A 27,802-nucleotide genomic window follows, 5' to 3' on the forward strand; every position below is an offset into this window, starting at 1 on the left:
CACATGTTTTTACAATGTCACTGACTATGACTCTGTCCATTCAGAAAAGGAAGGAGCTGGTAAATTACATATTTACCGACCCCCTTCCTGGTTCTCTATTGTGACACATCCCTTGCAGCAGCCGGCAGGAGAGGGAAGGGAGCACAGTGGGGGGGGGGGGGGGGGGTCAGGGGAGCACACAGGGGCCCAGAGACAGCAGAACACAAGTGAACTGGATAGGAGGAGTGGCGGGGGCAGCATACAGAGGAACCAATCTCCTCCATTTTCCTCCTGCAGCTACAGGAGGAAAAAGGAGGACAGTGATTTCTCTACATGCTGCCCCCGCCACCCCTCCTATCCAGGTGTACAGGGGAGCCGCACAGGCCCCCTGGAGCATGGGGCCCGGTTGCAATTGCAACCCCTGTAGTTACGCCACTGCTATGCATTAGGATAAAAGAACTTTGTGTGCAGAAGCCACCCTAATACTTACCTGAGCCCATCTTTATCTAGCAATGTTGTAGGAGTGTCTCAGCTGCCCGGGACTCCCCTCCTCATTGGCTGAGACAGCAGCATGGCGCGATTGGCTCCTGCTGCTGTCAATCAAAATTAGTCAGCCAATCAGGAGAGAAAGGGGGTAGGGCCAGGTCGCAGCTCCATGTCTGAATGGACACAGGGAGCTGTGACTCGGCTTGAGTGCCCCCATAGCAAGCTGCTTGCTGTGGGGGCACTCAACAGGTGGGAGGAGCCAGGAGAAGAGAAGGAGGATCCGGACCACTCTGTGCAAAACCAACTGCACAGAACAGGTAAGTATAATATGTTTATTTAAAAAAAAAAGAAAAAATACTTTACAATTACTTTAATTTCAACCCAGCAGATGACATGCTTACTTCTCTATCTTTATTTGCTTTACAAAAAAGGAAAACACAAAAAAAACTTTTGTCTGCAGAACTTAAAAGCTTAAGCTTTCATTTACATTGCAGCTTAGAGAGTTGTTGTAGTGACTCATGTCCTTCCCTTCGATAGCTGCATACACAGTTTCAGTCAGAGACCGAGAGTCTGAAAGGAATCAACTTCTGCTGTACTATTCAGAAAATTCAAACTGATCTGTGAAAAAAAATTAAACCTCAGTTTATAGAAAGTATAAATTAAAAAAAAAACGTTACATAAATGTATTTCCCCTCTAATGTACCCATCATTTCACTATCCGCCCTAAAGCTACAGACATACTCATTCGAAAAGAAATATTGTGCAGTCATGTAACTGCAAAATAAATCTAAAGTTTTTTTTTTTTTTTTTACCACTCCTTTTTGGATAATGATATAGGTTTTTAAAATGTGTAAATGTGTGTTTTGCTTGCTTTCTATAACTTAACATACTTTTTTAATATTACCCACCTGTCTACTGCTTACAAGTGTGACCTTTATGAGCTGAGAAGCGCAAATTACTAATTTAAACACAAGATAATTTATATTGTCTTTATAGACTTTTTCTTCATACTGTTTGTGTTCTCTCTACTTGGCACAGTCCTATCTGTCCTTAGAAACAGATACTTAGCTTTGTTATTGCCTATCGTCTAGTGTTTAATGGGGGTAGGCGCTGTGTTTATTTTGGCTCTAGATTGTGTTCTCTCCTGGCAGTGTCTGTGGGTACCTGTCTAATGTCTTTGGGATAGAATGCTCTCCCTAGAGCATGGCCAATCCTTCCGCAGTGACTTCCTAAACTCTGCAACGGGTGTGCACATATATATATATATATATATAATATTATAAGGCTGTAATAATGAGTATATTGCTATGCTGGTAAAGCTAGCCATTTACCGTACATCTCGGTTTTCCAAGCTATATTGTGTCGATGGAGCAATCTCCACTGCCAGCTATTGTATTAAGCAGTTGCTGCACCTGCAACTGCCTGACTGCAATGGGCTTCCGAACAATGACTGCATCTGATAGAATGGAGTCACTATTTGGCTAGTAGATTTCCATCTGGCTCAATAGATTTATAAAATGGCTTTTGTTGACCGAAGTGGTGCTTGCAGGGCCATCCGTGGCCCAAAAGTCTTGTCTAAACTTAAACCTTTACCTACCCCCAGGCTCAAAAGTCCAGTCTAAACTTAAACCTGCCCCCAACCCCAATTGTAAACCCTATAATAACTACCCTGTAAAGGAAAGATGCCTATACATACCTATTCCAAGGGCGCTCTGTACAGGTCATGTGATCAGCTCCCAGCGCCGGCTTTAGGGTAGAGTAGGGACAACAGACAACGGGAGCCCTATAGCAAGCATATGGGTGACGTCACCGCTGAGGCTCTTCAGCCGTTGCTGCTGTTCTCTCCTCTCCCCTGAAGCCAGCTGCTGGGAAGATCCAAAGACCAGACTGGAGCCTCCTTAGATTTGGAAAGTATGCACATATTTGCTTTAAAGACTAGTTAGTATAGGGCTTAGAATGGTGGTGGGAGCAGGTTTAAGCTTAGATAGGTTTAGACCAGACCTCAACGTTAAGCCAACATGGTGGCACATCCCCATGGGTTGTGTACAAGATGCCTTTGGCTTTCAAGGAGTGGATTGAATAGTGCGGACTGTTCCATTAGGGAAATTTCCCACTTACCCGCTGACCAGCGTGCAGGGCTTTATAAATAAAAAGTAAAGAGCAATCAATCAGAAATCTTCAAAGTTCTTCCCAGTTGCATTACAGAACCCTTCCCCCTTATGCTTTAAAAATGAGAACCCAGGAGGGGTGACAGCACTGCTTGGGATTTCAGTGAAGCATTGTTAGCTTACTTCAGGTGATAGGCACTCACTGGATTTTTGGCAGGACAGCAGGTTATTTTTTGCACTTGCAGAGTTGTTAAAGTGGAACTTTACCCTTAACTTTAAAAATAATGTTTTTAGCAAAGAACATACATTCCACATAAATAATTATGCTACCAAAATGAGCGCATGTTGTAAATTGCCTCCAGCATTGCTCCTGTTTCTTCTCGCCAGATGCCGCCATTTTGCCGAAGCCCAGAACCCCTGAGCCGCAGTAAATCTTTTGGCTGTTAGCAGATCGGCCTCTAGTGGCTCTGATTTTTGGCACAGTGCCAAGAATACTGAGAGAACAACTGAGGCTGTGCAGAGCAGGATGAGATCATGTATTATGGCATTTTAAACAGTATAGGCATTTATTTTTAGTTTTTACATGGCTATACCTGCAACAAGGTGCCAGCCTGAAGTCCTCCATCAGGACGTAATTTTCTGAATAAAGTTCCACTTTAATGAGACAAAACACATGGGGAAATGTCCATGTATTGCAGAGAAGTACTTCATAGGTTTTTTTTTTGCCTGGACATAACAGGTAAAAAGTTTAAAGCTGGCCGTACATGGATTGAAATTTGGCCGGTTCAGCAGGGGCCTGATGAATTTCGATCCATGTATGGGCAGGGAGGTTGAACAGAAGTCAATCTACCGTTTGACTTTTCTACAACTGCCCTGTCTGATTTTTTTTCCCACTTAATCAGCGCTGCTGTCTGTAGCCAGCAGCGCTGGTCAGTGTGTTCTAATGACGGGGGAGTTCCCCTGCTCTCAGAATTAGTAGATGGAGGAATAAAGTATTTTTTTTCCAACCTGCTTGTTGAAAGAAAAAAAATTACTTATCTATAGCCACCCTAAGAGGAGGAAGGATGCACAACAGCTACAGGGCTCTTTTATTTGTTACTGCTATGCAGACTCAGTAGCTGGAAGACAGTGTGTAAAGGCAGGCAAGCAGTTGCCAGATTTCAGGAGACCTTTGACCTCTGACGTTCAAGCTAAAGTCTCAGGCTCAAACAAAACAAATGAAATTATAACAGGGGGCAAACCTACATCTTTACCTAAGCCCAATTCCTGTTGATCAGCTGTAAGGTGCCAGAACTCCTGGCAAAGCTAATTCAAAGTGATGGTCCGGATTAGGGATCGACTGATTCTCGAGGAAAGTGCATATCGGCCCTCGATATATCGGAATCGGCCCCTGAGGTTACCGATATTGCCGATTATTTTGGAAAGTGCTTGTATTGGAGTGATGCCTGCAGCTAGAGGCATCACCCCGGTATCGGCGTCCATAGCGGTCGGCTGTCTTGTAATGACAACCGATGTGGCTGAGAAGCTGCTCGGCTGTCATTACAAGGAGCGGGAGGGGACGCCAACCCCCCTCCCCCCCCTCCCGCCGCCTTCCGCGGTTCGCCCGGGTCTCTCGTCCCTCCGGGAGACCCGGGCAACCAGCCTACATGGCCACCAAAGAACCGATCAAAGCCGCATTCGGCTCTGATTGGGTCTCCATGTAAAAACCCGGAAGTGATGTCATGACATCACTTCCGGGTACTCGGCGCCAGATTTAAAAAAATGACAGCATTCAAAACAGCCAAACTTGGCGTTTTGAATGCTTTTAGTGCAAAGGAGGGGTTTGGGATCTTTTAGACCCCCTGATCCCTCCACAAGAGTACCTGTAAAGTAAAAATTTTTTTAAATGTACGAAAATATCGGCCGATACCGATATGCAAAGTCCAAAATATCGGTATTGGTATCGGCAACGAAAAACCGATATCGGTCGATCACTAGTGTGGATGTCTAATTTCATGCAAAAGCATTGGTGGGTTGGCATCTCAGGCAGGAATGAGATGTTGACTTATGATGAGGAATCCTCCAATATGGTGCCAGTGGGTTCAGGTTGGTCTAGAGAGCCTTGATGGATTTCCTATGTACTGTATATTGTATCAGCAAGGTTAGTTGTATAAACCTTCTATTTAGGCATAACGATTATATATATTGCTTTAATGAAGCCTGAACTGCATGTCATTAGTTCTGCCTTAGGCATTTACATGAGATGCATATGAATATGAAATGAATATCTTCCCACTCTCAGATACATACTGTTTTCTTACAGAAAAGCCATTGCCAAATCTGGAGCCCAGCACCTCTCAACGTCCCCCAGTGTCCTGCACACCGAAGCACAGGAATCACAAATACGCAGCACCATTGACTGGAGTGTGAGTATATACAACCAGCTTGATCTGTCATTGTCTCCTAAATATGTAAGGTTTCTTTACAGCACCTTTTGGGAACCTGGATGAGCTGGGCCTATGGTGGATAAAATGTATAAACAGATGTTACCTTCAGTAAAAATAGATCAGTAGATCAAGCAGTATAGGCAACTGAAGTTTTTCAACCCCCCAAAAAATGTTTGCTATGTAGAATGTCACATATTTGTTGTTTCACAGTTACTTTTCTCTCTTTCCATCCACTATCTTTTAATGGGATACTTTGATCTTGGGAGCAGGGGCAGTTTTGTCTTATTTGACCCATGAGAACAGGGACTCATTTTATGGGGGAGGGTGGATGTAGCACCCCCTAGTGTAGGATGCCAGGCAAATTTCAGTTTTGGCTGCTGTAGTCAAGGGAGCAATGATTGTTTGTGTTTGTTCTGGGTTTTACAGGCTGGGAGTTTGGTTTCTTCCCCCCCTGCCTCTGGAAGAAGCTTCCAGAAAATAGGGAGGGAGATAATGACCAGCCTGAATATTTATCATATCCTGCCCAATCCCTGGAGAGGAGTTTCCAGTAAGTGGCTGTGGAGGTGATTAATAATCTGATGCCTCTGAGAGAATGTTCTCTCTCCCCCCTAGAGCAGGGGTGTCGAACTCAATTTCATCGCGGGCCGCATCAGCATTATGGTTGCCCACAAAGGGCCAGTTTTATCTGTAGGATTAGATGTCCAGAGCACCCCACACCCCTTCACCCTTACATGAGATGTCAAGAGCCCCCCACCATCCGAAGGCAAGAGTCACCCACCCTTCCTTACATCACAATTCACCCCCTTACAGACCAGGGGAGGCAATGGAAAGGTGGTGTTGTGGCTGCACAGAGAGGTGCAGGAACTGTAAGAGGAGTTCTTCCCTCCTCTCTGCTGCAGGCTGCTGAATGGGGGGGGGGGGTGATCAAAGACGAGCCTTTCTGCAGCTGCACAGAGTAGTGCAGGATCTGGCATAGGAGTTCTGTTCTGGCTGCTGCTGACTACAGAGACAAGGTGGGGGCAGAGACAATGGGGGTGCTGCAGCTGCAGGAGAGGTGCGAGGGCCACATGACATGGCCTGGGGGGCCGCATTCGGCCCGCGGGCCTTGTGTTTGACACCTGTGCCCTAGAGGGTTCCAAGCCTCAGGGGCTGCTGCCATGAGGCAGCACATGGACTGTGTAGCTGCTCAAGCGAAGAGGATGAGCTCAATTTTTAATGGGGCTGTGAAACATGAGGAATGGGGCATTAGTAGTAAACCGAGATTGTGCAGCACTACCAAGCGGAAAGCAGAGTCTGCATTTTTAATGGAGCAGTTACATGATAATCAATGTTTAGATGTAAACAACAAAACTAGAGGAGACCTTTAAGAGAGCTAAACCTAACTTTTAGAAAGGCAGATTTTTATTGCATAAGATACATACTATGTCTCTTCTAACATATAACACACCTACCTATCGCATGTGTAGCTTTGAGTGCATTCCTGGCATGTTTCGGCAGTGCCGAAATGACTGACTCCAGTGCGCATGTGCTGGATGACATTGTACCCTGCTAAACCCCCCCCCCCCCCCCCCTCTTTCTGCAAGGTTCATTTTGAATATTCCCAGGAAAATAAATGCTAGTTTTTGTCTAGAATATCTTCAAAAGGAGCCTTTCACACAGGCGCACCGCCCGACGGAGTCCGTTCTGCTCAGTGGGGGATCGATCAGCCGATCCCCGATGAGCAGGTGGATGACAGCTCCGTTTCCAGTCTGTGTGCAGAGACAGAGCTGTCAGAGCCCTGCTTTCCTCTGTGGGGAGATTAGATGAGAACGGACCACCTGTCCGCTCTAATCCGATCCGATCCTCCAAACGAATGGAAAATAGGGTTTCCATCCGTCCATATTTCACGGACAGAATCCGATCGGAAAGCAGCGGGTGTCAGTGGAGATGTCTCCGCTGACACCCGCTGCCCCATAGGGATGCATGGAGCATCCAATCAGGTCCGCCTGAAAAACGGAGGATCGGATCGGATTGGATTGCCTGTGTGAAAGGGGCCAAAAGCAGTTTGCGTACCTTATCCCTCAATCCCCTGGCTGGTGGCACTCTTCTCTTCCTGAAGACAGTGTGTGACTGACAGAGCACTGAGGAAAAGCGGCCTGAGGGTACCGGTTACAGGAAGAGGAGGAAGCCTTTGGGACTAAGGGATAAGGTAGGTAAAACTGCATTTTTAAGGTACCCAGGACAAACATGAGCATTTAACCCTTGCAGTAAGGGGGGAGATCCACTGCAAGGGCAGTTTTTCATTTTCCCTAGATTTCAGTGGTGAAAACATTGTGAGGATTTATTGCTGTCTGTGTTTCCATAAGATTTCCCACAATTTCCTATCTTGGTGTCCCAACAGGAAGGGAAAGATTCCAAGCGGGGACAGCAATATAAACCCTGACAGATGTTCTAACCCTTCAACACTCTAAAAAATAGGAACAAAATGTATTCTGTCTGTAAAATTGATCTGTCTTCAACTTTAAACATGAAACTCATAAGGAAAAAAAATCTTGCCTGCTGTGAGCACTCTCGCACTGCAAGGGGTAAATGCTTGCTATGTCTAGGGGTACAGGAACAGGCATTGTTACTTACTTTGTGCCCATGTGCTGGCACTACCCCCATCGCTCCAAGTTTCCGATCTCTGGACGTTACCTCAATGTCATCACATACGATGCAAGGCTATTAACATTGCATTGTACGTGGTAGGAGAGAGCATGTGACTGCAGGCAGGAGCACCTTCAAGAGGAGGCTGCGCAGGGCCTGGAGTGGGGAAAAAAGTAAATACTTATTCCTTATTCTGGCACCCCCAGACATTTAACCCTTGCAGTACAGAGAGACCCACTTAAAGTGTCATTAAACCCACATCTTAAAAAACGATCAAATGGTGTATTAGAGGTTGTTGATACTCACTCAGTCACTATGGGATTCCTTTTCTGTATTCTGCAAAAAACCTGGCTGATCCTGCTGTTCTTTATCTCCTCCTTCTATCCATGTCCCCAATTCAAATAGGGATTTTGCAGAGCAGTGGTGGCAGCTCAGTTTTCAGCAAGGTATCTATGCTGAGTATTTCCTCCCTATCACATCTGAGCAGCCCATGTGACTTTAGAGTCTCACATGTGGGTGTATACCCAGTGGTAAATGACAGCTCTCTCCCTCCCTCCCTCCTCCTCCAAGCCCACTAACCAGCTAAACACAATGTTGGTGGGATATTACATCTAGATTAATGGAGGCTTCACCACCCTCCTTTTTTTTTTTTTCCTAAACATAGGCTGGAGGGGTGTGACACAGCCATGGACTGGCAGAAATCCACCCACACCATGTTATTGCCAAAAAATAATAAAGATTTGATATCAAATCAGACAGGTTGGAAAAGATTTGGGTCATGCGACAGCTGTATATTGATTAGGAAAGAAGGTACTTAGATGTTTTTTTTATTTAAATAATTCTAGTGCCATCATTCATATACATAAATAGAGGGGACAATATAAATGAAACAGTGTGTGTTTAGTATCACTTTAAAGGGAGATTTTTTTCTAATTACTGGAGTTGGGCTTTTACTTAATATATTCTTTTAACTCATGTTTTCATTGTGTTATTTTTGTTTCTGTTTTGTGTTTTCCTCAACCTCTGGTGCATTCACAGTTTCACGGGAAGGAACTCTATTTTTGAGCTGTTTTCTTCCTGTAAGTTGGCAGTGCTGGAGCCGCCCGTGTTTTTATTGTTTTCCTTTTGAACTTTTTTTTTTTTTTCTATAGTCTTTTGTGTTAGATTTTCACTTTAATGACTTTCTCTTCTCCTTTAAATAACGAGAAGCTGAGATTCTTTCCTGGAGCGGTGTACATATAAGTGGGGATGCCTTCCAGCGAGTGTCATGTCATGTTTTCTCTTGGTGACTGGACAAGCTGTCAATCAGAGGAGCCAGGAGCAGGAAAACAATGTTTAATAAAGTTTATCAGCCATCTCACTTCAATTCTGAGATTTTTTTAAAGCCCAACAAACAGAAAACCCTTGCAGTTCTCCCCTCTCCCACCAGCACTGCAAGGGTTGAATGCTCATCGTATCTAGGAGTGCTTGAATATAAATAAATACCTTATTCACCACTCCTGTAGGCTCCTTCCAGCATTGCCACCAGTCCCCCAGCATTTTCCTCTAAGCTACTCATGGTTTAGTTGCATGCTTGCCCCCATCACACACAATGCATGTTTATTAGCCCTGCATTGTATGTGATGATGCCAAGGGACTGCTCACAAAGCAGAGCTTTGGGAGGAAGGGCAGCTCCGGTGCCTGCAGGAGCAGGGGATAGGGTAAGTATTCATGCGTGTCCCAGCACCCCCTAGAGATAACAAGCATTTAATGATTTTTATCTAATCCCTGGAGTAGAGCTTTAACCACTTGCCGACCGCCGCACGACTATTTACGTCGGCGGTCAGCCCCTCACAGGGCAGGCAAAGCGACGTAGTACTACGTCGCTAGCCTGTGAGGGTCTAGGGAGCGAACGCGCGCGCCCCGGTCCCCCCCCCCCCGTGTGTGTGCCCGGCGGACCCGATGTCCGCCGGTCACTCGCGATCGTCCGTTAGAGCAGGAGAAAGGCAGGCGGCTAATGTAAACAAGCTGCCTGTCATTCTCCCCTGTGTATGAATAGTGATCATACGGTTCTACTATGTAGGACCGTTTATCACTGTTCATATACCTCAAGCCACAGCCAATCACAGTTAGAATCACGCCCCTAGGGACACACATAACCCCTCCCTCTCAAAAAAAGTTAACCCCTTCACTGCCAGTGTCATTTTACAGTAACAGTGCATATGTATAGCACTGATGACTGTAGTAATGTCACTGGTAACCCCAAAAGTGTCAAAAATGTCAGTCAAGGGTCCGATCTGTCCGCCACAATGTTGCAGTCCCGCAAAAAAAATGGCAGATCGCCACCATTACGCGTTAAAAAAAAAAACAACAAAAATGACAAAAATCTTTCCCTTTGTTAGTAAACGCAATAACTTTTGCGCAAACCAATCAAAATACGCTTTTTGCGATTTTTTTTTTTTTACCAAACATATGGTAAAAAAAAAAAAATTGGCCCAAAAGGTTAAAATTTTGATTTTTACTTTTTTTTGGGGGGGAATTTCATATAAAAAAAATGTGAAAAATATTGTTATTTTTGCAAAATTGACGCTCTTTTTTGGTTTATAGCGCAAAAAGTAAAAATCGCACAGGTGATCAAATACCATCAAAAGAAAGCTCTGTTTGTGGGGAAAAAAGGACGTTAAATTCGTTTAGGTACAGCGTCGCACGACCGCGCAATTGTCCGTTAAAGTCACGCAGTGCCGAATCGCAAAATAGGCCCTGGTTAGGAAGGGGGTAAAATCTTCCGGGGCTTAAGTGGTTAAGGGTGCATCAACGTGGGTGATTAGAAAGATAAGAATAGCTGCAGTGGTGATTATGGCTATTTGACTACCATCTATGCAAAAGTGCTGCCAATTCCTTTTCCTTTATCACGTTTTTATACTCAACTGTAGTGTTTTAACTATAATTAGTTTAATGAAAACGGTATTATAAGTAGTAATCAGCATGGATTCATGAAAAATCGTTCTTGCCAAACCAATCTATTAACCTTCTACGATGAAGTGAGCTGCCACCTAGATAAAGGGAAGCCTGTGGATGTGGTGTATCTGGACTTTGCAAAGGCCTTTGACACCGTTCCCCACAAACGCTTACTGTACAAACTAAGGAAGGTAGGCATGGACCATAGGGTGAGTACCTGGATAGAGAACTGGCTCCAGGGGAGAGTCCAGAGGGTGATGATTAATGGGGAGTACTCGGATTGGGCGGGTGTGGAAAGTGGGGTCCCCCAGGGTTCTGTCCTGGGACCAATCCTGTTTAATTTATTCATAAATGATCTAGAGGAGGGGATATCTAGTACAATCTCAGTATTTGCGGATGATACTAAACTAAGCATGCCAATATCTTCTATGCAGGATGTGGAAACCTTACAAGCGGACCTGAACAAAATAACGGGGTGGGCAACTACATGGCAGATGAGGTTTAATGTTGAAAAATGTAAAGTAATGCACTTGGGGGCCAGAAACCAGAAAGCAAGCTACTCACTAGGGGGGGAACCTCTGGGTGAGTCTAGGATGGAAAAGGACCTGGGGGTACTGGTAGACAACAGGCTTGGCAGTGGCATGCAATGCCAAGCCGCTGCAAGCAAAGCCAGCAGAATACTGGGATGTATAAAAAAGGGGATTCACTCCAGAAATAAAGAGATTATTCTCCCGCTCTACAAGACTCTGGTCCGGCCACATCTGGAGTATGCTGTCCAGTTCTGGGCACCGGTCCTCAGGAAGGATGTGCTGGAATTGGAAAGAGTCCAGAGAAGGGCAACAAAAATAATTAGGGGAATGGAGGACATCGGTTATGAGGAAAGACTACAAGCACTGAACTTATTCTCTCTGGAGAAGAGACGATTGAGGGGGGATATGATATCAATGTACAAATACTGTACTGGCGACCCTAGCATAAGGAACAAACTATTCAGAGAGAGGAGATACAATAAGACACGTGGCCACTCACTAAAACTTGAGGAAAGGCGGTTTAACCTTAAAATGCGTAAGGGGTTCTTCACTGTGAGAGCGGTAAGGATGTGGAATTCTCTTCCACAAGCAGTCGTATCAGCTGGGAGCATTGATAGTTTCAAAAAACTATTAGATGGGCACCTTGGAGACCACAACGTACAGGGGTATACAATGTACGGTTAAAAGCAAACACACACACACATCATAGGTTGAACTGGATGGACTGATGTCTTTTTTCAACCTCACTAACTATGTAACTGTAATTTCTTATAATAAAATATTTTTTTTATTATAAAGAAAGTGTATGTGCTCACCTCAGTGACAACTCCATAGCCTAAAAAGTCCTATCTTTCTTTGAAGGGGTCTCCTCTTCCTATTTTTGTTATGTTATATATCCAGAATGTGGATATGGGAAGTTATCCCTAGAATTGGTTAGATATAAAATTACAAATAAGAATATCAGCAATTGGGGTGATTTTCTAATCGCAGCTATATGCATGTCTCCATTCACCCTATGCAAATTGCTGCACATAGCTGAAGTGAGTTTGGTGCATTTAGATAAAGGGATATATTTGCACAGCTATTTGCAGATAGTGGCAAAGCTGTAATTATCTAAAATGCCATTAAAGAAAAATTAAGAAATTCCTGTGCACTTCTACACAGGGCTGAGTTTCAGTTAAAAAAAAAAATAGAAAAATAAATGCAGGGTGTTTTATCACTCAGGTGCACTGCTGGTCTTGGCACACACATAATTATCCTACAACGGCGGCCACAGATGAAAGCCATGAAGCCCTGATCACTGTGATTCCTGAATAACTCTGGGATTTTTTTTTCTAAATCCAACTGGAGGTACAAAAAAAAAAAAAAAAAACGCTTAGGCTGCGATCACCTTCAATCCAGAGCTGACCCAAGCAGTACTTTGTTTCCACCAGAAGATGTCCTTTGGCTTTTGGATTGAATGAGCATAGCCTCATTCAGCCTGAAAAACAGAGGATATACTGGGAGTGCATGGTGCACTTCACTCACAATATATTGATTTAGAGCGTGGCACTAACATTTTGTCAGCTCCACTCTGTGCATCTTCTAGGACCATTCACCATTGGGCACTGAACCCAGAGTTGGGATTGAAAAGGGACTATAATTGTGTGTGCGTGTGGATGTTGCCATACTTGCTCATTACGCAGGCAAGCTTAGCAGCGCTACACAATGATGGTGCTTTAATGCTCTTTCTCACAATGCAAGTCTCTGAGTCAGATGAACTTTACCATAAAAAGCAATACAATTTCTGTCTGAGGTCTCATCTCCTCACTTGTTAAGAAGTTAGGCTGAATGCACATTGTAGCTAATCTACCATGGAATCAATGTGTAATACAACCTTTTTAACCAGGCTTATATGGAACCTTAGGCAGGCCATAGACAGTGCGAATTTCTTTCCTGCAACCACGTGTTGCAGCAAAGAAATTGCAGGATTCCCCCATCAACATAGACAGTGTTGACAGGGGAATTCCTCCTGCCGAGCAATTGTCTTCTTAAGGCAGGGGAGGCCTTCCCTGACAGGAGAAGACAGTGAGTTTTGCTAGCGGCTATAGCTGCCGCCTACAATAATTGCATGCAAACCTGGCAGGCTGGTTGTACCCGAGTGGATCGATTGATAAAAATTGGTACATTCAACCTGCCCATTATTGGTTTGAATCTCATGCGGTTGCTGCGGCTTTTGTGAGCAATGGTAATACTGATCTTCTACCTACAGTACATTGACCACCAATGCAAGGGGGGCACCTGTACACTGGCCACTATTGTAAAGGGACACAATTATTGTCTGCATTTCTTTTCTGGTATTATTCATTCAGTTTCAAAACTTTTTACTAAATGTCTTGTTTCACAGACCTAAAAATGATCTACCCAGGGAGTCGAATATGCAAAGCGTGCCTATTTATTATTACATTTAAAATGTTCTACAATTTGGTGATCATGCTGATGTACCCTGAACTATAAGTATAATTATTTTTAGCAGGAGTTCCCCGAGATCTGAAAAACATTTCAAAGGTTCCTCCGCTGGAAAAAGTTTTAGAACGGCTGCTTTAGTGTATAAATATCTACTTTTTAAAGAAACCATAAAAAAGGAAGAGGAAGCTTCTAATAATGGGGAAACCACAATATTACTCAATTACTTTGAGAAATGCTGCAATAAAAGCTCAAAATACACAAAAAAATACGTTATTCTTTCTATCTTTACCTCAATTCCATGCAGTACGGCTATTTCAGTCATGTTGTTTCTGGCAAGTGAAATGAGACATTGGCTTCTTGTATACCGGTATCTCTTGGACTCAAGTAGTCTAGAGTTCTCTGAAAAGTTCTGCAATTGTTCAACTGCTGCGGCTGTTTGGCTATCAAAAGGAGATATTTCCGGATGGAATTCCGGACTAAGCGCTAACGTTTGCGCGAAACGGGTCTACCTCTTTGTCCCCAGCTATATCTGTATACCACTTGTCATATGAAGCTTCAATAAAAGGATTTTTGGAAGTGCAGCCGTCCAGAATTATTTCCTTATGATATACAGCATGCGAGCTGGGCTAGCACCTGACTAGTGTGTGTGGGGATTGACTAGAGACTCATTCGTCTGGAGCGGCTTTTTTTGTTTAATTGAAAGCTGTTTGGCTATGTTCACACGTGCGTTGCCGGAAGGCGTGCAAAATTGCACACTTTTCCACAACGTTTAGAAATGAGCAGCCCTTTTGCAGACATGCGGTGGTGCAGTTTTATTCTTGAAGGCTAAATTCACCTTTTTGGAAAAAATAATAAATGCACATATTTTACAGAAAAAAAAGTGCATTTACAATTTTTTCCCCGCAGGAACCTGCAGAACATTGCACCAGTAATCAGTGGCTGGAGCATGTTACACACTAAATATGGGTGTAAAATTCTCTAAATGTGGCTTTTATCCTTTAATGGCACCCCATGCATCTTACCATGCATTTGAGTGCAGCACAATTAAAAGGGACAGTCACTTCTTTTGCATGTTTTTTGGGCATAGGGCCAAACATTAATTTCAATTATGCCGCACGGAAATGCTGACATCGCTGACATGCCGTCACACTTACATAGGTATAAGTAAAGCCTTTTTACAGCAAGTGATGGTAACCTACTCCTCCATCAGATTTGCCTTAAAGTGATACTAAACACAGACTGTCTAATTGACATTGTCCCTTCTATTTCTGTACATGGATGATGGCACTGTAATTATTTTAATAAAAGATAAACTGCATTATATTGCCTTTTTGCTAATCAGTGTACAGCTGTCACATGACCCAGATCTTTCCCAGCCTGTCTGCAGGGAAACCTAAGCAGAGGGAGCTTCTAGTCCTCTGCTGCCATTATTTTCATAATAAAAAAAAAAAAAAAAAAACGCTTTTGGAATGCACAGTATGCACAGTAAAACAAATAATATCAATAAACGGTTTTAAATTGTCATACAAATATATATTTAAAATCAAATCTTTATTATTTTTGCCAATAACAAGGTTTGGGGCAGATTTCTGCCAGTCCCAGGCTGTGAGGCCCCACTAGCCTGTGTCTTAGAACAATAGGGAGGTGAAGCCTCCATCAATTTACATGTGATATTCCGCCCCAATTGTGTTTAGCTGGTTAGTGGGCGTGAAGGAGAAGGGAGTGAGTGGGCTGTTATTTATTACCGTGTATACGACCACATGTGTGACTCTATAGTCACATGGGCTGCTCAGATGTGATAAGGAGGAAATTCTTAGCAAAGAAACTCACTGAAAACTGAGCATGTGCAGAGTTGCCAACACTGCTCTGCAAAATCCCTAGCTGAATTTGTGACTTGGACAGAAGGTAGAAATGAGAACAGCCAGGTCAACCAGTGTTTTTTGCAGAATACAGAAAACGAATCTCATAGTGGTTGAGTGAGTATGAACAGCATGCAATACATCATTTATTAATAGCCTTTTATGATGTGGGTTTAGTGACACTTTAAAGTCACTCTGAAATTTTGAATCTTTCCCTCACTTTTTGTCTCTTTGACAATGGCCATAATGACAAGCAGGGAGGAGGGAACCTTCTCAGCTGGTACACAGATGGTAATAAAAATGTGACAGAGGTACTAACCCTTTTCCTATGCCAAACTTGGAGAAAGAGCGTTCGCTATACATACACTTTAACAAAAATCATGTTCTTGATTGAAATGCAGCTTTTTAAAAAAATCATGGGGTGTAATTCCACTAGGACCTTTCTAGAACTCACATTAGAGTTGAAGCTTACATCTCAAGGAGCTGTGGTGTGCCATAAGTCATCTTTTGGTATTCTTCCTATTCTATAGATGAGTACTCATTTGATCCTTCACTACTTTTTAAACTGTGGACTTTGTTTAGTAAAGAGTTCTGATACTTAAAGCAGAACCCCCAGGCACACGTTTTTTAATTTAAAAATATTTCTGAATACTGTAGCTACAAAGGATATAAATCCACTTTGGGTGCACCAGATGCCCTTGAAAACTCAAATATTTCTTTGTAAATGTGGATGTGACATCATCATTGTGCTGGTTATAACTTGAGAAGAGCTGTGGGAGGGGCTTGGCGGGCACCACCAACTACAGGCTACCTTCAGAAAACTACAGGAAACTAGCAGAAATGTTAGCAGCCAGGTTACAGACGATCCTCCCATTTCTGATTAACATTGACTAAACTGGATTTATGCCAGGGAAGTCGACAGACAAAAATCTGGGGAGAGTATTTACACATATACAATTACCTTGATCTAAGACCTCTACTAGGGTGTTATTGGCGCTAGACATTGAAAAGGCATTCGATTAATTGGCTTGGTCATACATGTCCTCAGTTCTGGAAATCATGGGTTTTTTAGTTGAATTCCGCAGATGGATTGACATCTTATATAATTGCCCGACAGCTCGGATTAAACTGGATGGTGCTCTCTCGTCTCCCTTCAGAATTGGAAGGGGTACGAGAAAAGGTTGGCCATTGTCACCAGCTCTCTTTGCGCTGGTGATTGCGCTGCTTGCCATGGCCCTCAGACAGGCTGATGAAGTTAAGGGCATCAGAGTTGGCTCCATAGAGGAAAAGCTAGCCTTGTACGCGGATGGCCTTATCCTCTTTTTAAAGGATGCTGGTCCCTCTCTTAAAGAAACCTTAAACATCCTCTCTGGTTTGCTCGGGACTTAAAAGTCATCTGGGATAAATCCTAAATATTACCAATTGACACTGAGGCAAGATCCCTAAGGGAGCCTAATCTCCCTTTATAATGTACTAACAAAATTAAATACAGTAAACCCCCCTCCATTGCGGGGGTTACGTTCCGGACCCAGCCGCGAAAAGTGAAATTCCGCGAAATTGAAAAACCCTATTAAAATGCATTGTAGGCATGTTTATTTTACTGTCACTGTACGTGTAGAAGCATTTTAAGGTCTTTAAACACACTTTTAAAACAATAGAAACTCATTTAAACACATAAAAGATACTAAGAGACATAGCAAGAGCCATGGAAAACACATCCGATCGCGACCAGGAAGTGCGGACGAGCGGAGACCGTCCGGCCGGCGGCCTTGATATACATGCTCCCCATTTCCTCGTTTTCTGTAAGTTTTATTCTTTTCTCTTTAAATACATCGTATGGTTTTACACTATGGAGGTCTTTTCTTTCATTTGGTGGTGATTACCCTGGCTATATTGGAGTCACTCGCCCTGGAGTCCACTGCAGGTTCCGTGAAGCTCATCATTCCCATAGGCTCATTTACCATCTCCTTAGGGTAAGAGGCAAATCCTATTGGTGAAGGCTGGCGTCCTGTCATACTTGACTCTCTTGCTTTATTTGGCTCAATCTGATTTTTTATCTGGTAAGAGGCGAGTGATATTGGTGGTGGTTATCTACATAGAAGACACTTATTTAGGATTTTCCATTAACATTGGCAAACATATCTCTACACTGTGGTAAGAGGCGACACCGGCTGTCACAGGATTGCACACAATATATGACTGCATGTTTTTCAGCTACCTTTGGTAAGGGGTACCTATAGGTGTCCCTTTTAGAGCATTCTTTCTTTTTTCATACACTGGTGGAGTTCACACTATTCATCCAGTTGTTAGTCACTCACTCTGGTGTATTTGTTCATCCGTTTTTGTTGGGTTTTACGCTATTGCGTTTTTATCTTTCCTCCAATTTATTGAGTCTACGCGAGATATTGGTTCCAGTCTACTATCAAAGGGACGAGATTTGCTTCTGAGAACCTGCCTTTTGATTTACCAGCTCTGGTAAGCGTATACCCATAGGGAGCTTGTTTGGACACTGTGTTCCTGATTTATATGGACTTTATGGACTTTATTTTCCATTACTCAAGTTAGCGCGACTTTTTATAGAAATATTGCTTGGGGTGTGGTCACACTTGAAGTTGCTGCTGTTCTCCTGCACCATTAGCGCGGTTATTACTTTCTATTTACCATTTCATTTTTAATGATTTATATAGTAAAATAACATTACAAAAAAAAACGCAAATTACCGGGACCGCAAAAATTGAACCGCGATGGAGCGGGGGATTACTGTATCTTGGCATCTACAGCTCCCCAGTTGCGTCTGATTATCACTCATTGAACCTAGACCTTTTGATACAAACTATGAAGGCTAGGCTTAAAGCCTGGGCACATCTCTGCCTTTCCCTAATTGGGTGGGTTAACTTGTTTAAAATGAAGCTCTTGCCCGCATTTCTTTATGTCCTTAGGCACTCCCCAGTGTGGATACCCAAAAAGGTTTTTCACCTGATAAATACTGTTTTGCTCTCCTTTATTTGGGGCTCATGTCAACCCAGATTTAAGTTAACAGTATTACAAAGACCATGGGGTGAGGGTGGTCTGACTTGCCCTGACCTTTATAAATACTTCTTGCCCGCCTTACTGTCCCATGCACATAACTGGCTAATCTCAGACGAGTCCAATGCAGCAGTGGTTCTAGAGGCAGCTTGTTTGGGTTCTTATGAGGTGCTAAAGAATCTGCTTTATGGAGGGCCCTGTGCACCTTTCCCCCTGACAAAGGCTATGAAAACTGTTCTAAAAGCATGGTCCGCAGCTAATTCCTTATGCCCTATACCTCCCGACCATATCTTACCACATTATCCTTATTCTGGTTTTATCAGAAACTGCCAGAGTTCATGTTGGTACCTGATCCTAGTGTATGGCCATCCAAAGGTATTAAATATATAGACCAGATATGTACTGGAGGCTGGATGCAGACATTTGATGAGTTAAAAACAAAATAATATGGTTTGCCCATCTCGTACCTGTTCAGATTTTTACAGATCAGGCATGCTTTTAATTCCCAGTTTCAGAGCTCCCAGGTGACTTTCTATACTTTGACTCTGAAGAATCAGCTCAGGGGCGAGTCTATGGTCAAGCCTTTAATATCTAAAAAAAATGTATCCCCTAACTTACATGTGGGGATGGAGTCTCTCAAGGCCAGCCAAGTGGTTGGGAGACTTTCCTTCATTAAAGGCAGAAGATTGGGAGGATATGTGGGGGTGCTCCTTCTCTTATCTGGTCTCCTCCAGGGACAGATTAATTCAATGTAAAATCTTGCATAGGGTCTATTTCACACCAATGCGTCTACATAAAATATACCCTTCCATACCAGATTTCCTGTTGGAGGTGTGCTTCCCCATCAGCAGACTTTACTCATGTGTTCTGGTCCTGTCCTCCGCTTAAAAAAATTCTGGTCTAAAGGTCAGTGCATGCATTCTGTCACTATCGTCCAAATAACAGTGGAGGTATGTCTGTTAGGACTTGTTGACTCCTTGGCCCCTGGCTGAGTAGTCAGAACCCTCATGGGGTTGCTACTTTACTATGCACGCAAGGCCATTGTTCTCCGATGGAAATCTCCCATGGCACCATCAATTCATTTTTGGAAGAATTTGGTCAAGGCCACATATCTATCTTGCGGCTGTGACAAAAAATTACATAAAGTATGGGACATATGGGTGGAAGCCTCGACGAATAGGTTGTTTTCTTTTTAGTTATGGTATTTTAGTTGTTTTTTCCTTCTTTTTTTTTTGTTGGGGGGGGGGTTGGTTCCTGTTTTGTGTACGAGCCTGGGTATGCCTGATAGGCTCTGTTTTGTACTACCTTTTGAAGAACGAAAATAAAAACAATTTTTAAAAAAAGCATGAAAAGGAAATAGGAACGCGCCTCTATGTGCAGTGTAAAACCATTTAATGACTCATAAATAAAGAACACTTAAATGATCATTCGTGAAGAGCAGGCATGTAGGGACATCACGGGGGTTCATTCCATGGACTCCCTATTAGCTCCCTTTCCCTGAAACCGTCCAGCAGTGTAGGGGGATGGAGAGGAGAAGCATGGAGCACTAGGAGGAAGGTCCCGAGCTGGGGTCGCGGTGGAAGGCACGCCTCGCTTGTGAACCGCAGGAACGTAGTGACGTCACAGGGGCGGTGACGCGTTTCGGAGCTTGCGCAGTAACGCTCCTTCGTCAAACCACTGTCATGACGCTGAAAAGCAACTTCTTCAAAACCAGAGCAGTGGTTTTTTTTGCTAATGTTCTGGGGATTCTGGAGCGCATGGGCAATTTTATTGCAAAGCGGAACTAATCCTTAAAGAATATAAACTCTTTATTGAATATGGACAAATGTTTGGAAAGGGTCAGCCTAGCCAAGACTTTTATTCCAGTGTTACATTCAAAGCAGTTTCCTTGATTTTATTTTTCTTGATGCTGATAGACTTCTCTCTTTGTTACTGTTTTCTAATAGACTAATGCCTAGTACACACGGGCCAAATGTCGGACAACATCGGCCAGTTCAATAGAAACCAGCCGAAATTCGGCCCATGTGTATGGCAGCTGGTTCTGACAGGATCCAGATTTCGCCGGCTTCTGTTGGATGAGCTTGCTGAAAAACCAGCAGCCAATCGGCTTCTGATCAGCCAATGACTCAGAGCGCTGACCAGAGTGTTCTGGCGGGGAGGTAAAGCGTATTATGCCAGTTGTGAAAGTTAGAGGCAATTATACCCGGTGAGTGAGTGTCCTACGAGGAGCTGGTGTCACTAAGCATGCAGTATTTTGTGAAGGTTCACTTGCAATCTTGCAATCAAGAATATGCATAAATTTATATATGAAGATTATATAATTTGGACACTTTTTTAGCGGATCATGAACGGACACTGGGTGTTTTTTGAAGCTGGATTGGATTTTTTTTTTTTATTCATTTTTTTATATTTTTTTATTAAAATTGTTCCTAAAAAGTTTTTTTTGGTATTGGGTTTTGGATATTATAGCGCCACTGTACCAGATTATTTATATTGGTTGGAGCGGGTACACTCGCTATTATGCTTTACTGTTAAGGTGACAATAGTAACTTACACATGCAATGTGGGGAATATATACTGTATTTTTATTGTGGCGCAGAGGTTAAATTGTTGCGTATTAGTAACTAGTGCACAATCATTTTGTTTGGAGGACATGTTACTTTATGGCATAGGTTTATACTATCTGCTGGTAATTTATACTCTTCTTTTCTAGGAGTCGGCTTTGTACGGTGACCACCTCTGGTTCGAAACCAATGTGTCCGGAGATTTTTGTTATGTGGGAGAGCAAAACTGCACAGCTAAGATACAGGTAGTTTAATGTGTCATTCCCATAAACATGAAATGATTCAGTGTACTGTAAAGGTGATTGGGAAGCTCTACAGCCACCCGGATCACTTTTACATGACAGCTGAGAGTTGGCTGAAAAAAAAAATACCAAGCTCATGGGTCCAGCAGCAGTTGCTGTGAACTTGCTTTAACTACTTGACTACCAGAACATTTAAAAACATACATGGATAAACAAGGGGTTAAAATAAAAAGGTTCTGTAGAATATTAAAAACAAAAGAAATGCATCAGAAACACTGATCCTTTTTTCACATTTCCTTCCTTTAGTTAAAAACCTCACTTTCTAGAAAGTAACTTGCTTCCCCTTAGTACTGGTGCATCTGCAGCTGACCGTAAGGAATAGAAATGCCTAAATATGGGTTTAGCATGAACCGTGATCAGAAAGGTGGACTTTGCTTTTAAGGTTGAACTCCAGCCTTCCCTTCAGTCTTGCACAGTTGTACGGGCTCGTCTCTTGTATTGAAACTGCTTAGGCCCCTTTCACATGGACGATTTCATTAGGTGACCTGTCAGTTTTTCAGGCGGACCTGATAAGAAGGTCCGCGCTATCCTATGGACAGGTAGGTGTAAACAGACTTGTGCTCGTTTACTCCCGCTTACCTCTGGGTCTAATCTTGTCTGCTAAAAAAAAAAAAAAAAAAAAAAGGGGATCAATCCTCCTGCATTTATGTTCAATCGGTTTTTATTAGATTTCAAAACAAAATCATGAACAATACATGGAGAGAAAAAGGGTACATAGATGGTAGATAAACGACTGTCAGCGCAATCTGGTTGGCTTAAGGTACATGTCAGACAGTTATAGGGAACGTACAGTAATCTATCCTGTGTTTTTATTAATCAAATAATAAATGCAAGGTATGGTATCCTCGAAACTTATGCGCGCTGCCCCAACACCCCTACCGGGTACAAGCTGTGTCAAAGGGTGCAGGGCAGCACACCGAGCCCCGAATTGCATGAGAGGCCCTATTTTACGGGCCTCAGCTTAATCTAGATCGTAGAGCAACTGCCACACAGGAGAAACCATCAACATGAATATAGTAATATGATATTTGGTAAACCAAGAGATCAGAGTGTGAATTAGATCAATGTCACGAGTACATAAAACAGGTATGGAAGAAGTAGGTATGGAAATTGGATTTAGTTATATAGAGTAAAGATAAGATAAAGATAAGAGGATTAGAAAAAAGAAAATACACACACACTAAAGGGGACAAAGTTAAAGGAAATATCTACCCCTGAGAATGGTCCGGGCCCTCCGCTATAAAGTAATCCTCCTGCATTTAGGTGGATCGGAAATAGTCGAGTGTAAATGGACAGCAGAGTCCGTTTTCTCCTGGGCGCCTATTGAACAGAGCAGGCTCTGTCCGTATCGCTCTGCAATAACTGAGCGAACACGAGTGTGGAATCCACCTGCTTTGATCTGCAGGGGATCTGTGAACTGATCCCTTTCTGAACGGAACAGAGTGGAATCCGCCCTATGTGAAAGGGGCCTTACTCTGATTTCACTGCACACCGTGACCTTCTTCCCATCAGCCATGATCTGCCTGAATTGCACAAGGAAGCACAGAGATCCAGTGATGACTTTACGTGGACTAAAATAGCATTTGGAGTGTATATGGGAAGGTGTTCTTAAATTCCATTAGCATGTTGACAAAGGGGAACTAAGAAAGACAACTTATAAAAAGGTCGAACTTGTGCGTTAAAGTGATTGTAAATTGTCGTTTTTTTTTTTGTTTTGTTTTTTTAAATAACAAACATGTTATACTTACCTGCTCTGTTGCAGTGGTTTTGCACACAGCAGCCCAGATCCCCCTCTTCTGGGGTCCCCCTTCTGTGCTTCTGGCCCCTCCTTCCTGTTGAGTGCCCCCACAGCAAGCAGCTTGCTGTGGGGGCACCCGAGCTGAGTCACAGCTCCCTGTGCCCATTCAGACAGGGAGCCACGACCTGCCCCCCCCCCCTCTCCTGATTGGCTGACTGACTTTCTCTATCGCTCATTGACAGACGTAGTCTTCTTGATTCTCAAGAGCTGGGTTATGTTGTCTCCGCAGGAGTAGGACTAGGCAGAATGACAAAAACGTTCTGGCTCCACCCTAGGGGGCAGTCCCTGAGGGTATATCCTCCCTCTCTCTGCTACAGGGAATCAGTTTTTTTCTGTCTAGTCAGGAGTAAGGACCTAAGTTCCTTGCTGGGATCTTTTGGTCCTGGCAAGACTTTTTTTCTTTAAGAAAAAGACATTTTTTAGGTAGTTTTTCTCCAGTGTTTTTTTCCTGTGAGATCTTCAAGCAAAGATGCCGGACTGGGCGACACTTGTGGTCACCCCAGCCGGCCTACGAGCGCGTGCAGACCAGGCATTGCGCTTGGTCGGCCGCGACATATTCAAGTAAGTATGCGGGGCCGGGCGACGGGCTGGATGTGAGATCCAGTGGTCACCCCGGTCTCTGCCTAAAAAGCGCGTGCAGACCAGTGCGCTGAGTCGGCCGCGACGGAGTCCCAGTTAAGGGACTGACTTTGCGAGTTAAAAGCTCGCTTGGACGCCAGGACCAGAGAGTCGAGGCGTCCACAAACCCCCACCTCGGTGGAGAGGGTATTATGAAGAGAGGGTGCCTGTCGGTTCGGTATGGTGAGTAAAACGTTCCCTTTTTTCCTCATTTATGAGGCAGTATATATTATGGGCCCCTCCATATATGGTCAGTATATATCTGACACTTACAAGTCCCCCTTGTAATACAGCAGTGTTTGTGGGAAGTGGACTTGGTACAAGAGCTAGCACTCTACCCAGCAGACTGTAACATTACAGCAAACATAGGAGGTATAATACTACCTTATGTGCAGTGTATCTCTGTAGATCCATATGTCACCTCTCAGCAGAGTGCAGGTGGATGTGCTGGGAAGACGATATCGGCGGTCCGCCGCCATTTTGCCGTAGACCGAATGCATGTATGTCCTCAGGTCACGCCGGCCGCCATGTTTTTGGAGTCTTATGTCTCTTCTATGGGGGCGGCCATGTTTTGTGAGCCCAGCGTCCTCGTGGAGGGCTGGGAACGCCGGAAGGCGTACACAGGGGGCGGAGCCACGCCTTCTGCCCGGGAAAAAGCAAACAGCTCCTTCCAGTCTGTGTAAGACAGACGCTGGCTGCAGTTTGTTGGATACTGCTCTGCATCGGTTGGTGAGCCTTGGGGGTCCCTCTCTCTCTCTCTGGGATCGAGAAGCAGGTACTCTGAGGGGCGCTATTGCGCTAGGGGGAGACACAAAAAAAAAAAAAAAAAAGAAGTTTTTTGGTTATTGCTGGCAAAAGTGTTCTGTATTAACATGGACCCTGCCACTCATGTATCTCCTCCGGATCCCCTCGAGGGGTCTGCGGGATCCTCCAGCACCCCATTGACAATTGAATCTTTGTCAGCCATTATGGAAACTTTTGTGTCCCGGGTGGAAGTGGCTTGTCAGGGACAGGGCGCAAGAAAGCGACCCCCGCCTAACCCCTTATTATCTGAAACCTCGGATTCAGACTCTGAGCCTATTTCTGCAGTTGCAGGTACTTCATCTGGTATTGGTGTCTCGGGTCCTGTCTCTTCAGACAGTGAGGAGGATGTTTCGGCATCAGCCATAGCCCGAGAGGAAGCGTTGGTAAACGCACTCATTGTATCTGTTCAAGAGACTTTAAGGTTACAGGGTATTCCATCGGAAATAGCTGAAACTGAGATCCCTTTTGGGACTAAAAAGCGCATCAAAGTGGCAAAGGTTTTTCCATTGCCCAAATGTTTTGGCAATCCAATCGATGAAGAATGGCGTCTGCCAAAACGCACTTTTAATATTTCCAAACGCATTGACAGGCGTTATCCGTTTGAGGAAACCCTTATTAAGAAATGGACAGAACCACCTGTGGTGGATTCACCAATTGCTAGATTGAATAAAGCCACGGTTATTCCTTTGGAAGACGCTCCGTCTTTTAAAGATCCAGTGGATCGCAAGATAGAAGCTATGTCTCGCACCATGTTTTCATTGATTGGATCAGCTTTCAGGCCAATAATTGCTATTGGTCTGGTTTCGCAGGCTGTAACTGAATGGACCAAGTGGTTACGCCGGGACTTAGAAGAAGTCCCTCAGGCGGTATCAGATTTGTTGGAACAAATGATACAGGGGTTACAGTTTGTATGTGATGCGGCGTTAGACGCCACTCCATTAATGGCGCGAGCATCAGTCTCAGCAGTGGTTCTCAGGCGCACACTGTGGCTAAAAGGTTGGATAGCCGACCAAGGTTCCAAGAAAGCATTGGCTAATATCCCCTTTTCAGGAGAACGTCTATTTGGAGCCAACTTAGATGAGATCATTAAGGATCTCACCGGCGGAAAAAGCACCTTTTTACCGCAAAATTTTAAAGGTAGAGGAACTCGTCAAAGACGAGGGCCTTCTTTTTCTGCTCACAAGAGGTTTTTTCGTCCAGCGGGTGAAAAAACTAAGTCCTCCAAGCCTCCTGCAGGAGGCATCAGGGGTCGTTGGTCGGGCAAGCAAAAGCCCGCCCCCTCCAGACCTGAAGATAAACCATCCAAAGCCTGAAGGTGCGCCCCCACCCATAACTGGGGTGGGGGGACGTCTTCGCCGGTTCCCGGATCCATGGCTTTCCAGAATCCCGGACAAATGGGTTTGCGAAGTCATAAAGTCAGGGTACAAGATCGAGTTTCGATCTCTCCCACCGGCGCGATTCTTCCCTTCCAATATCCGACTATCTCCGGATCGTCTAGAAGATCTGCGGAGAGCAGTCACAGATCTACTACAACAAGGAGTGGTAGTCCACGTTCCTTGGACAGAACGGTTTCAAGGGTTTTATTCAAACCTGTTTACAATACCCAGGAAAGAGGGCAAAGTGCGTCCAATTCTGGACTTAAGAGCACTCAATTCTTTCGTCAACATAAGAAGATTCAGAATGGAGTCCATTCGCACGGTAGCAGCCTTCCTGCATCCAGGGGATGTCCTAGCGTCCATAGACATCAAGGACGCCTATCTTCACATTCCCATTTTCGCAGGACATCAGCGTTTTCTACGCTTTTCCGTAGAGGAGAACCACTATCAGTTTGTGGCGTTACCTTTCGGTCTCGCCACGGCTCCGCGGGTCTTCACAAAAGTGTTGGCCCCAATGTTGGCACTTCTGCGCCAGAAAGGTATATCGATTCTAGGTTACCTAGACGATCTTCTGCTTCATGCAGAGTCTCCTCAGACCTTGCTACAAAACATAGAAATTACTATGATTTCTTTACAGGAATTCGGGTGGCTGGTGAACCAGCAAAAGTCCTTTCTGGTTCCCACCCAGAGGCTCGAATATCTGGGTCTAATTCTAGACACAGTCAGGACAAGAGTGTTTCTTCCGGTAGGGAAACTTCGAAAGATTCAATCAGCAGTCCAGTTGTTACTGTCCAACAGCTGGTCTTCCCTTCGGACTTGCATGAGGGTTCTGGGGTTGATGGTGGCTTCATTCGAAGCAGTCCCATTTGCCCAGTCCCATACCCGAATTCTTCAGCAAGAGATTCTCCTCAGATGGAATCGGAATCCGGAATCCCTGGACAATCAGATACGATTGAGCAAACAGACCAGAGAGTCTCTGGTTTGGTGGCTTCGGTCTCCAATGCTCAGCCAGGGAAAGTCATTTCTGCCAATATATTGGACGATAGTGACCACGGATGCCAGTCTATCCGGATGGGGAGGAATTCTCGGTCAATTATCTGTCCAGGGACTTTGGTCCCCGGAAGAATCCAGATTACCGATAAATGTATTGGAACTGAGAGCGATCAGACTTTGTCTGATTCACTGGACCGAGCAGCTCCAGGGCAGCCCGGTTCGGATCCAGTCGGACAATGCCACGGCCGTGGCTTATGTCAATCACCAGGGGGGCACCAAGAGTGTCCGAGCGGCCAAAGAAGTGGCTTGCATTCTTCGCTGGGCGGAACGATTTGTTCCAGCAATCTCTGCGGTGTTCATTCCGGGGGTGGAGAATTGGCAGGCAGATTATCTCAGCCGTCAGACCCTGGATCAGGGGGAATGGTCCCTCCATCCAGACGTTTTCCACCAGTTGTGCCTACGGTGGGGCACCCCGGATGTGGATCTGTTGGCATCACGATTCAACAGGAAAGTTCAGAGATTCGTGGCTCGCTCCCGCGATCCTCTAGCAGAAACCGCAGACGCACTGATCGCCCCGTGGGGGCAATACCAGCTAATATATGCCTTCCCTCCTCTCGCGTTACTGCCAAGACTTCTTCGCAGGGTAGAGGAGGAAGGAATCCCAGTAATCCTGGTAGCTCCGGACTGGCCTCGTCGAGCTTGGTACGCCGACATGGTCAGACTGGTGGCGGACGTCCCGTGGAGACTTCCTCTCAGAGAGGATCTACTGTCTCAGGGACCGATCTTCCATCCTGCTTTACGATCGCTGGCTTTAACGGCCTGGCTATTGAGACCCAGGTGCTGAAAGACAAAGGTTTGTCAGCTTCAGTTATTCCTACTCTAGTTGAAGCAAGGAAAGCGACTTCCAGAAAGATTTATCATC

The 27,802-nt window shown here is 44.4% G+C and overlaps 1 protein-coding gene across 5 annotated transcripts in view; it reads left to right on the forward strand.

Moving 5' to 3' along the window:
- DGKZ (diacylglycerol kinase zeta) overlaps positions 1–27,802 on the forward strand; it is a 382,126-nt gene that overhangs the window by 227,800 nt on the left and 126,524 nt on the right. For all 5 annotated transcript variants that reach the window (XM_082269996.1, XM_082269998.1, XM_082269997.1 and 2 more), the window contains 2 exons: positions 4,876–4,978; positions 21,139–21,234. In XM_082269996.1, the coding sequence (XP_082126122.1) occupies positions 4,876–4,978; positions 21,139–21,234 (199 nt within the window). The remainder of the gene's footprint in view (positions 1–4,875; positions 4,979–21,138; positions 21,235–27,802) is intronic.

The sequence above is a fragment of the Pelophylax lessonae genome (genome assembly GCF_965119305.1).
Source record: "Pelophylax lessonae genome assembly, chromosome: 10".
Taxonomy (NCBI): domain Eukaryota; kingdom Metazoa; phylum Chordata; class Amphibia; order Anura; family Ranidae; genus Pelophylax; species Pelophylax lessonae.